General features: G+C 31.7%; 1 protein-coding gene across 1 annotated transcript; it reads left to right on the forward strand.

Moving 5' to 3' along the window:
• The first annotated feature begins 653 nt into the window (after positions 1-653).
• Positions 654-9686, forward strand: LOC111708343 (uncharacterized). The gene is made up of 13 exons (XM_023481678.1): positions 654-674; positions 1894-2048; positions 2362-2416; positions 2692-2772; positions 4472-4548; positions 5323-5437; positions 5614-5656; positions 5963-6096; positions 6785-6927; positions 7338-7501; positions 7975-8074; positions 8414-8526; positions 9155-9686. Exons 1-13 carry the CDS (start codon positions 669-671, stop codon positions 9259-9261), a joined length of 1293 nt encoding a protein of 430 aa, XP_023337446.1. The 5' UTR covers positions 654-668; the 3' UTR covers positions 9262-9686.
• The last annotated feature ends 3460 nt before the right edge of the window (positions 9687-13146 follow it).

Consider the following 13146-nt stretch of genomic DNA (forward strand, 5'->3'; position numbering starts at 1 on the left):
TAATTAAAGTTGTATGTTTTTGTTATATTTCAAAAATAAATGATTACTTACTTTAAAAAAAAGAACAATCCTTTTCCTTATGTTATGTTATGGCTTTCCAAAAAGCTAAAATTATCAAAATCTAACCTCTGAAAGCGGGTCAAAACAAAGTTTGTTGCAGGAAAAAGTAGTCGTTCAGGCAGTGTGCCTAAGGATTCAGGCAGTTAGTATAAAGTGTAATGAAAATATATATATACAGGGTGTCCCACATCATATTAGACCGAGAACGGGTCTAAATTACGATTTTCGGGACTAATCAGAAAATTTAATTAGAATTAATCATTTTGAAATATAACATAAGGCTTATGTAAGAATTTTCTTGCGGAAAATGATAAGTTTTTCGAGTATTAAGGGTTTATTTTGTCGTTAAAGATTGGAGATAATCTAATATGATATGGGACGCTCTGTATATATTTCTTTAATAAATTAAAAGGTTTCTGAAAGTAATATTTTTTTCGCCGGTAAAAAATACTCTTTCGAAAGCGCAGTACTTTTTCCATGGGTTAATTCATTGAAGCATACAAGGTAGTATGTGGCTTAATTGTTCAAGCATTAAGGCAGGCGCCCTATTTGGCTTCTTTATAAAATTGAACCCTTCCACTATTCTATCAGTTGATCTCCAAGCAGAAATGGCGGTAAGTATTTATTTGTTTATATTTATTTTGAAGAATTTGCCTGAACTAGGGAAGGGCCTAACAGTGCCCCCCTCCACTGTCTTTCTCTCTCTCTAACAAAAAAGACATCGTATAATCAAATATCATTCTTCACAGGCTAGTTTCGAACTATTTTTGTTTATCTGTTAACCATAAACAGACTGAGTCCTCTATTTAGCTTTGCCCTAGCACTTTGTTGACATTATTATTGTTTTGACTTTTAAAGAATAATCAAATAAAGTTTTTTTGTATAGATTCAGACATCAGCATCTTTATTAAGTTCAAAAAAGGTTTTATTATTTCAAAATTTCTTAACCCATTTCTATGAAGAAAAAACCACACACCTAACCGGTTTAGGGTTATCAGGGTTTTTTTTTGCAACGCAAATCATTTTTTTTTCTGTCAGCAAAAACATAGTGATAAAATTACATTTTGGTAAAAATTATTATTTTTCTTTAAAAAAGAGACATCCACAAAAGTTTATTCGGAATATTATCAATTTCTTTTGATAACATCAATGTTAAATTGCAGGACCTTAAACTACAAAAAAAAAATTAAAGAAAATATTCTTATTTATTTCTGGTCGGAGAAATACAACAATATTAAGCAAATAGAAATCAGCCATTTAATAATTCTGGAGTAAAAAAGAAAAAAACATAAATTCTTTATTTTAAATTTTTTTAGACTTAAAATAATTTTACATATTTTTTTAAACGCTCATTTATTGGGAATTTTCAATTTTTAAATTTCGAGTTTGTATTTGGTATGACTTTTTTTGCTGAACAGTTGTGGGTGCATTCCTAGAATTAAAAAGAACAAATATGAAATTATTTTAATGTTTTATTAAGAAATTTCAAATTTTTTCAACAGAAAATACAACAAATTTAGAAAATCCGAAAATTTATTTTTGAAAAAATCATTTTGATTATTTCTATTCCTTCGAAATTCTTTTTTATGATAATAATTTTTAAGATAAGATAGAGATAATTTATTCACGCATTTTGTTTTTCTACTCATCTAATTTTAAGTAAAAAAAAGCATCGCGGATTTTTTTTACAGGCCAGGGTTTTCAAATTGCCTACAAAAAAAAATTCAAAAATTGCATACATTTTTGTCAAAATGAGATTACCAGAAAAGTGATCTATTACATGCAAGATCTCGCTACTCACCCTTTTTCTTACTCACCCTGTATATTTTTTAGAAGTATTGTTTATTGTCGGGGCTTTTACTCCTGACCCTGCTGTCAGACAGGATTTCCGCAGACGACAACGTCGAGGGAGGGAACGCAACCACCACCTCCACGAGGGGGGGAAAGGCCATCTTTAATGTAGTGCGGTTCCCTAACGATGCTTGCATGTAAGTATTAAGTTATGAAGCCCGGTCATGTAAGCAATTATCACGCTAAACTGTGTAAATCAATTCATTTTTAGATTGGGGCATCTTTTTTATCAGTTTATTTTTGGATATTTTATAAAACTGAACATTTTTTGTTAATTTTTTAAAAGGGAATCATGTAAGTTTTGACTCCGGCAAAGGAAAGATGAATCCTTGAGCGAAAATTTTCAGTCAGAGTCAAGATTTTGCGATTTAGCTTTATCCTCTTGATATTGTTTTGAAATGCTATGTATCTAACATCTACAATTATATATATATATATATATCTATATAGTGGATCAAACAAATTTAATGGAACCTGTTATACTGCAAGTGAATGTTCTTCAAAGGTAACTAATTCTTAATTTGTTCTTATTTTATTATTTTTATTATTATTCTTACCATTACTTTTATTATCATTATCATTATTATTATCGACTACAAACAAAAATTACATAAATAGGCATAGCTGAACGAAAATTTCAGCTATATATAATTAGTTTGCAAGATATTTTGAAAAATAAATGCAAAATATCAAATAATTGTTTACTAAACTTTTGCAAGCTTTACCTGACTTTCCATACAAATATTTATAACTTATTATTATTAAATTTTTACTGTACAGAGTGGAACAGCAGCAGGAGCCTGTGCATCTGGCTTTGGAGTTTGCTGTACCTTCTCTATCGCTTGCGGTGCTACATCATCCGTAAGTCAAATTCGAGAATATTATTTACTTGAAGCCTGTTTTGCATTTCACTGAACCTCCATATTGGTTTGTAATCGTTATAGGATCTTCATATTGGTTGGTAATCGTTATAGGACCTCCATATTTGTTGGTATAATCATTATAGGACCTTCATATTGCCTTCATATTGGTTGGTAATCGTTTTAGGACCTCCATATTGGTTGGTATAATCATTATAGGACCTCCATATTGGTTGTTATAATCATTATAGGACCTCCATATTGGTTGGTATAATCATTATAGGACCTCCATATTGGTTGGTATAATCATTATAGGACCTCCATATTGGTTGGTATAATCATTATAGGACCTCCATTTTGGTTGGTATAATCATTATAGGACCTCCATATTGGTTGGTATAATCATTATAGGACCTCCATACTCTCAGGATTAAAAGTTTGAGATAGTAAAAGGAAAGCAAATGTTTAAAATTTTTTTTAATTTACATATCTTTAAAAATATTTAAATGTCTCAAATGAATCCTAAAGAATGTGTCCATAACACTGCATACTCAGTTCAACTACTTTATATAGCCGGTCTGTCCCTATCATGAACATTCTAAGCATTTACTTTTCTTACACACCGTCAAATTTTGACTCTGGCAGAAAATATTTGGAAAAAAACTGACCAAAAACCCAATTAAAACGAACTTGCTGAAACGTTCTTTTATTATTTTTCGTTTTTTTAGGATACAATTTTTTAAGTTTTGAAAAAAGCGATCTTTTTTTTTAACCGAATATAGTTTTAGAGGTGACACTACATACATACATACGAACGGGACGTGGGGAATCCAACTAGATATTTTTCTGACTTTATAGCTCTTTCTGAGTTCCTGGCTAGTAATAAAATGAAATTTTAAATGATTTTATCCCTAAATATTTGCAACCTAATTTCGACCTATAGATATAATAAACTATGCGTGAAAATACTGTTAGAGAAAAATAATCTAAGTTTAAAACATATCAACGATTTCTACAATCAGGTTGCAAAGATTAAGTTTGAGTTTGAGCCAAAGATTCAATTCCTATATCTATTAATCTTAAAATTATGCTGCTATTGCTTAACGATAAGATAAAAACTTAACATAAAAAATGTTAAAAGATCACTGGTTTGAAAAAGAAATATATTTACAACGCTTCCTAAATGTTTATACACTACAGTGATAACCAGAAAACTCTGGAATAGGAAGACGACTTTATAACAGTACTTATGTGTATTTGATGTTGTTTCAAAGAAAATGGATTTAATAAACACTTATCAAATCACTAAAAAAGTTAAATCTGCCTGTTTATACTGCATATTTGCTATTTCTCATGCTCATTGGACTATTCAAAGTCATAACTTGAGTCTAAAGGTCGTCTTTTTATTACAAAGTTTTCTGGTTGTACAGAGCGTCCCATATCTTATCAGATTATGCCCAAGCTTTAACATCAAAATACTCATAAAATATTCGAAAAACCTAGTATTTTCTGCAAGAAAATTTTAATATTAGCCTTGCACATTTCTTTAACTGATTCATTCTTTTTTTTGTAATAATTGTCAACAGATCTCAATTTAGAACTACGATCTAATATGATGTGGGACACCCTATATCTCTATAGTAAGTTGCTCAACAAATTCTATTAAAACTGCATTTTAGCATAAATTCTTTTATTTTTAGGAAAATAATACTTATGCTGTGATTTCTTCCTATTCAACTTCTGTAGATGCTAATCCTTGCATCTATACATTTTGCAGGTCAAATTATTTTTCTGTTTTGCTGTAGTTCTGGATTATGATTGGGTTAAATTACATGCATAATTCTGGATTATGATTGGGTTAAATTAGATGCATAATTCTGGATTATGATTGGGTTAAATTACATGCATAATTCTGAATAATGATTGGGTTAAATTACATGCATAATTCTGTATTATGATTGGGTTAAATTACATGCATAATTCTGGATTATGATTGGGTTAAATTACATGCTGAATTCTGGATTATGATTGGGTTAAATTACATGCTGAATTCTGGAATATGATTGGGTTAAATTACATGCTGAATTCTGGATTATGATTGGGTTAAATTACATACTGAATTCTGGATTATGATTGGGTTAAATTAGATGCATAATTCTGGAATATGATTGGGTTAAATTACATGCTGAATTCTGNAGTATTTCAGACATAATTCTGAATTTGATTTGGATAATATTTCAGACATAATTCTGAATTTGAGTTGACAATATTTCAGACATAATTCTGAATTTGATTGGATAATATTTCAGACATAATTCTGAATTTGATTGAATAATATTTCAGACATAATTCTGAATCTGATTGGATAATATTTCAGACATAATTCTGAATTCTGATTGGATAATATTTCAGGCATAATTCTGAATTTGATTGAATAATATTTCAGATATAATTCAGAATTTGATTTGGATAATATTTCAGACATAGTTCTGAATTCTTATTGGATAATTTTTCAGACATAATTCTGATTTCTGATTGGATAATATTTCAGACAGAATGCGAATATTTGCAAGCTGCGTATTGATTTTGAATCAATGACAACATCTCTTCCTCAAGGGTATGAGGCTACTGATGATGTTCGAACTGCACTTGCAAATTCCTACAGGGTAAGAATGTTTAAGATTTTTAATTTCCAAAAGGTAGTTTTAATTATCTATATAGTAATTTATAGAAAATAAAAAATGGCTCAGAATAAAAAATGACTTGATAAAAAAGGAGGGACATAATAGCTTTCTTTTTGCATAGTTCTTGTGTCATGTAGAATAAATTTATTTTTATTTAGCTTGGCCAATGTGTGAATGACGTTGTGAAAATTACAAACCCAGGTAAAGATATTCCTATTGATAGATGCACATTGCACACTCGTCAATTTTGCTTATGTTTATAATAGGTGTCATAGTTTGGTAATGTCAATAATGCAACAGCTCCCAACATAATATCACTGCACATGCTTGCCAGAGTTGAAGGCTCAGTGGCATTTGCGCTGTATTTGCCTTGGAAAATATCGTCTTCCATCGAAAACCTAATAAAAACAGCTTATGCTGAAAAATGTTGTTTTCCCATTTTTATCAATACATTAACGAACTTCTCTTCTACTTAAAGGTAACAAATCATATAATTTTAATCTGCAGGTGGTCCCTCACCGCCTACGATCTGTGGTGTGAACACTGGTCAGCATATGTGGGTTCCTGCCTCCTCAGCTTGTAATCAGATCAATATTGATGTTGACACAGGGAAAACTACTCCCAGAAGCTGGACAATATCGGTAATTAAACATATCCTTCTGAAAGCATTTGTGTTAGGCCCTTTCCTAATTGGAAAATTGCTAAATGGCTATTTCCACAATTGAGTATTCTCCCAAATGTCAATTTAGACCATTTACAAGAATGATTTCTAAGGTCAGGTATAGTATTATAGATGCCATCATGTTTGGGCCCAAATTGCTGTCTTAGCGTCATGACTCTAAAACATTCGGGAAAACTGAAACTTATAAGGACATTGTGCCTATATGAAAAGTCATCGCTTGTAAATGTGATATCGTGGAAAACATAAAAAAATTATCAATTTTAACTTAATGGATAATTATTTAAAGTGACCTTCCATACAGATATGGGAATGCCCGATTTACAAAGGTACCTTAAGAAATTTTAATCTGATCAAAAATGTGAAAGGTATGGTCGTTTTCCTAAATCGAAAAGTACTTAATTCCGATAGTTTCTCCATTGTTTCAAATAAGCAAGAAATGCGCAAGTTACTTTTGCAAAGAAATCTGAAATAAAAATAAACAGTAAAAAAGATACAAAAGCATGGATATCTATCTCAAACCTGATCAGACAGAGCATTGTGAATCAGACATAGCCATCTTTGCATTGACGGTCAGTTGTAAGTCCCTTTAAATACAAATGTTTTCATATCAAATCCAAATCCTTATTAAATACATGGATAATTTGTAGGTTAAGCAGTTTGAATGTGGAAGCACATCTATGCCTCAGGATGACTGCCTTCAGTACCACACTGGTACATCAGGACAATTCTACTCATTTGCTTGGGATAAATCAGTCACTACACTTACCACAACTTCTCATACTCATTTAGCGTAAGTTTTCTTTTAACAAAATAACCCCATTGTCACATCTTTTGGAAAAAAACTCAGTTGCCAAAAGCACAGAATCATAAATAATTTTCTTAAAGGGACTGTAAGCGTAATTTCAAGTGGCCATCCATGCAAAGAGGGCAATGCCCGGTTTACTGCGGTAGCCTTTAAACCTTTGACTGTTCATCGAGTCAAGAGATCTCTGTGTTTAGATGTCTAGAAAACTGCTTGAATTCTTGTAAAACACAGTGTACGCTGTGCACAGCTGATGAATTATTGAATAATATTTAAATATATTAAAAGCAAATTTCAAAAATTCAAAATAAAATATTTATTTTATGCTAATTTTAAAAAGTGAAAATAAGTCTTTGCATGGAGGGTCGTTTGAAATTACCCTTAAATCATACTTTCAGGAGTCAGTATTATGACATTTGCTTCCGAAGAGAACGAGGATATTGTTCATTATGCTTTACACCTCATATAACCAGTGCTACAGCTGCTACTTATACTTCCTTTGGAGTGAGTGCATCAGGAACTGCGGCATCATCACAATCAGCATTGTCTTCTCTCTGTGGGAGTAAGTATTTAGCAAGCAATACAAGTTTTAACCAATATTTTCCCAAATATTTTCATACAGTGCTTAGGGTCCATATCTAATTTTGATGCGGTTCCGGCTCCTGGATTCCCACTGGAAAAAAATGGATCCGGATCCGGATCCAGGTCATCAACATTTCTTTAAGATTTACTGAATTTTTTTAACAAAGCAGAAACGTCAACTTTTTTACTTCTTTTTTCGCTTGTTTTTATGATAAACTTGTTGAACCATTCAGAGATCAGAAATTTTGTTATACTATCTCTTTTTTCAACAGTTCAGATTTGGGGTTTTAGAGTAAATTAAAAAAAAAGTTTTTTGTTGATATTTTGTCCCTTGGATCCTGATCCGTGAATCCGCTTATTTTTGCAGATCCAAATCTGGAACCAATGGATCAAATCCACTGATCATTTTCAAAAACTCTCTAAGGCTGTTTAGAATTGTTATTTGTTATTTAGTGAGTGCAGCAGCAACTACAGCTGAGGGTAATCAGGATTATATTGAGGTGATCAACCTTCAAGCTACAATTGGTACTACCAACACTGCTGGAGCAAACAAGTAAATTTTTATTTTCAAATAGTCCACTAGATCAGGAGCGTAGCTAAAGGTTGTATACAGTCTTGGTAAAGGCGGAATTAAAAATAAAAAAACTGGAGAAAGCTTGTGAAATGATAAATTTGGTTTCAGCATTTTTTTAATTAGTCAGAGAAGCAAATATTGTAATGTTGACACATTTTAAAATATGGCATTTTTCTGCTAATTTTGCATTGTAATGAACAAATTGTGATTATCAGATTAAATGTTTGTCCAGTGCCAACATGGTTCAAATTTAAATCAAGCATTTGTAAATGAAATTTAGTCTGAATTGGACAGAATTTAACAAAATCAATATTGCAGAATCTGTGGGCAAAAGTTTTCAGGTGCCGCAGCAGCCACCGTTCCAGCAACTGCATGTACATGGTCTTCCCCTTTCAGATGGGGAGTCAGGTTTTCAGATTCAGAAGGCCTAGGTCAGTTTAAAACAAATCTAATTTAAAATTGATTATAGTGGGAAACATTTAAACCGACTCTATGTGCCGTTGGAGTTCATGTCGGATAAATAATTCTTGACTTTGGACGTTCGACATTGGCATGTCAGTATGTTTAAAGGAACATGCATTTTAAATTTATGGGCTTTCCCCTACCACAAGGTTTATGGTTGAGGGAAAAAAAGATTATGTAAAAAAAGTTGTTTTCTAAATATTTAAAGAATATATTTGAATTATCAGAAATGAAAAGTTAAGAAAATGCATTCTCTAAAAGTTTTATTAAATTGCACATTATTAACAAAACTTAAAGACAAGCCACTAACTTTTAACAAATTATGGCTTGGTTTATTTTAGCTTCTATCTAAAGGTTGCCTATGTATGGTTTATTTTAGCTTCTATCTAAAGATTGCCTATGTATGGTTTATTTTAGCTTCTATCTAAAGATTGCCTATGTATGGTTTATTTTAGCTTCTATCTAAAGATTGCCTATGTATGAATTTGTTATTGTGTCAAAAAAGAAAACTTTTGGATAATACAGCTTTGAAATATTAGAAGCTTCTTATATTTTTGAAATGTTTAAAATCTCTTAATACAAATTGTTTGCATTTAGCTATCACTGCAACTGCTATGGCTGCAAACAATGTACATGAAAATGAGGGAGTTGGAGGAAATGGATACATGGGATTCTATATGGACTGGTGGCAGAACAAGTGCTAATAACAATAAACAGCTGAATCACTTGATGCATAACATGTGCTAAATCAGCTGATAAACAGCTGAATTACTTATTGCAGACCATGTTCTAGACCAGCTGATAAATAGCTGAATCACTTGTTGCATAACATGTGCTAGATCAGCTGGTAAACAGCTGAATCAATTGTTGCATAACATGTGCTAGATCAGCTGATAAACAGTTAAATCACTTGTTGCAGAACATGTGCTAGATCAGCTTAAAACAACTGAATCACTTGTTGCAGAATGTGTGCTGGATCAGCTGATTAACAGCTGAATCACTTGTGAAACATATGCTATATCAGCTAATATTCAGCTGTTTTTCTTGTTAAAATGTTTTTGTTGCTATTTTATGTCTTATTGTCGTTGTATTCACTCAGTAGCCTAAAATATATTGTATCACTGTTCAATTTGTTGGATTAGACCATATGCACTGATGTTTATAAATAAAGTGAATAAAGTAGTGAAAAATGATGAGATGAAAGGTTTCCAATCGAAATTTTTTGCACGAAAATCGTACAACAATTGCGCAAAGATTTTCTTACGTTTCGAGTAGAAATTGCACGAAATTTCGATAACATTTTGCATTGATGTGCAATAGCTATTTTTTCGCAATTATGAAGAAAATCTTGGTTTTTGCGCATTTCGTTATTCCTGCTTTTCGTTATTTCGAGCAATTTTGTTCAATTTCGAGAAACAATTCCAGGTAATGAATAAATAAAAAATTAAACCAATCAGATCCCCACTATACTTCGAACCTCCCACCCCTTTGGCGGTGGCCTCACTTCTAAGGTTTTGAGTAAGTCACCATTCAAGATAGGTAACAAACGAACAGATCCAATCAAACAAGAGAAATGTATACAATCTTTATACATTAATACATAGTTTAACATCTAGTGCCCTCTTTCGCGGTTTTTCATAACATATTTATCATAACAAATTTTAATTAAGAAAGTTACCGCCATTTTTACCATGTCAAACTTTAGAAACAATAGTGAAATTATTTTTTCTAATTAAAATACTGCAGCTATGGGAGTTGTTTATTACTAGGGTTCCGGAAATTTTTTCCATTTCCATTATGAAAAGGTTCCAGAAATGCAGAATACCGGAAAGATTTCCAGAACGATTTCCGGAACAATTCTCCCCCATATAACCAGAAACTTCCAAAACGTTGTTTCTGAATTAAAAAATGTTCAGGGAACTTCCGGTTTTCGTAAAAATTGTTCCAGAATTTTCCGGGAAGAGGTTCCGGAAAAACGTTAGACATCTTAAACTTTTGTAAAACAAAACCAGTAAGTAAAACTATCTACATAATAATAGAATGTGCGCCTGGTTTAGCTGTTATAGTTAAAGTACTATACTAGCCTTTCATTTTCATTTCCATATCGTCGCTTGTTTTTAGAAATTCTAAATAAAGCTGGCCTAGATAAATTGGCCTTGAAAATTTATTATTTAAAGGAGTGGGGGGGGGGGGGCTGCATACAAAGCCCCACTCTCCCTTTTCTCCTACTAAACTAAAATCTTGATTTATCAGTCTTTTAGGAGTGAAATTAAAGTTATTTATAAGAAGAAGTCTCGATAATTGTTAAAGTTTATAATGTATGTTGAGGCTTGATGATGAGACGGAGAAAGGTTTTAAGTATCAGAAATGGTATTATCAATCAAATGAAAGATGGAAAACCCTGCAGGGTCAGGGTTTCTGAGTTGGAGAGTACAATTACAGAGTTTAATGAAAACTTCCAGTTATCTGCAAAACAAATATCTTGTCTGCAAAAATCTGCCTTAGATCTGAGTTAAAGAATGCATCAAGATTATCATCCTGCTTTTTTCAACGAACTTATGACAAACTCAAGGACCCAAAGAGTATCCTGAAACCCTGCGTAGTTTTGCACTTACTCTGCATTCTTATTTAACCCTATAAAGACGGGATGTCTGAGTCTACATATCTAAGTAAAGCCTAAGAAGGGGGGAAAGGAGGGGGGGGTGCCAAAAAATGCTGATAAAAGGGTCGGAAAAATGGAGAAAAAAATTTGTTTTCGTTTTTGACAAATATTAATATGTGACACATGTTTCTACTTTTTTTCAAGAGTTGGACAAGAGTTGTTTAAATAGAAAACAGTGTATTTTTTTTTTACTTTGAGCGTTGATATGTGTATCAGGTAGATATCTGGGAGACGTGTTTCACAACAGTTTACCACATTAAGAAAGAGGTTTGCAAATTTAGATGCCTCGCCAGGATTTACAAAGCAAGTATTCAGCTACTTATAATCTAAGGAAGGAAGAATGTCTGTAACTATGTGTTGACAAATTTGTTATTGTTACATTTGCTTACAAAATTACATTGGAACTAATTAGTATAGTTACAACTTACAACAAAAAGCAAAATCATCATTCTCCCAAATCAAGTTTGGAGAAGAAGTGATTGTGAACCTTCTCTCTGACGAGATGAGTATTATGAAGCATCTACAGTTCTTTGGGAATAAGTTTTTTGGTTTAGTGGATTTGGTAGAAGAGGAGGATACCAGTGAATTAGCAGCAGAATGCCTGACATTTATGGCTGTAGCTGTAAATAACAGCTGGAAAATTCCACTTGGATATTTTCTAATAAAAGGATTAATTGCAACGTGTTAACCTAGTGACAAACTGTGGGATCAAAGTAACATCTACCCAGGTAACATTTTGCGGAAAATCCGCGGAAATTCCCAGGAATCTTTCACAGGAAAATCCGGTAAAAATGTCGACAGTAATTCCGAGGTATTTCTTGTAGCCCATTCCAAGAAACTTCTTGTAACCAGGTCCGAGGAATTTATTGTAACCCATTCAGGGGAATATCTCATAAACCTATCCAAGGAATTTCTTGTAACCCATTGCAGGGAACTTCTTGTTACCAATGCTGAAGAAAAACTAGAGAAAATGTCGACAAAATTTGTGGAAATACTTGTGAATTTCCAGAGAAAAGTTCTTTAGAACCAATTCCTGGGAATTTCCTATTCCCAAGATTTTCTCAAGAGTTCCTCAGGAATATCTTGACATATATTAATTTTCCCTCACGAGGATTATACTTTTCTATGTGATATTTATATTGTATAAATTCTAATCTTCGTGCAATAAATATTTGATTTGATTTGATTTGATTCTCAGCATATTCCTGAGTAAATTCACTAACCAGGACTTAGACCTTATAGTAGTGAATAACTTAGCAACTATCTATATTGCCCCTACAACTTTTTAGAAGTATAACCAACTTCTTAAGTCAGAATGTTTTTAATCTTACTGAAGTTGTCATGCATTTTGTTTTTTCAGACAACTGAATTGTCAAGAACAAATGAAAATTTTTAAAAATTTTTCCAAAATATTTTTTTTAAAGATGGTTCTAAAGTAAATATCATTTTTTATCAATAAAGTTGAAAAGAAAAAAAGTTTTAGTTAGGAAAGTGCATACTAAAACCATGTAATATATAGTCAAAATTAATTTTTGATGTTGATCAATTGTAAATTTTAGGAACAAGACGTGTGGATTCTGGACGAAAACCCGGATTTCTTGGGATTTTACTCAACCAGAGTCTAAAACTAAAGAATGCGCGAATTTTAAGTTCGAGGTTAAAAGTTCTGTAAAAAAAGAAAAAGCTACTTAAATATTAAACTTTCTCAATTTTAAATTTGAATTTCCCGGGAAAAATCTGAACCAATCAGATAAAAGGATTTATGGAGAAATATTACGTAACTATCAGTAATCAGCTGTTTTTTTAAATTTTAAATTATTTACGTAACGGAAAACAAAACATATTTCCAGTTACAACCGTATTTTGGGTTTACATACAAACATTAATTAATCTAAAACGTGAAATTTATTAAATCAAAGTTTTTACT

Source organism: Eurytemora carolleeae, unplaced genomic scaffold, assembly GCF_000591075.1.
Source record: "Eurytemora carolleeae unplaced genomic scaffold, Eaff_2.0 scaffold850, whole genome shotgun sequence".
NCBI lineage: Eukaryota > Metazoa > Arthropoda > Copepoda > Calanoida > Temoridae > Eurytemora > Eurytemora carolleeae.

Bases quoted from the DNA above. Each gene is read 5' to 3' on its own strand.
- LOC111708343 (XM_023481678.1), top strand. The intron at 2,049-2,361 runs GTAAGTATTAAG...ATATCTATATAG, and splicing joins TTCCCTAACGATGCTTGCAT to TGGATCAAACAAATTTAATG. The intron at 2,417-2,691 runs GTAACTAATTCT...TTTACTGTACAG, and splicing joins CAAGTGAATGTTCTTCAAAG to AGTGGAACAGCAGCAGGAGC.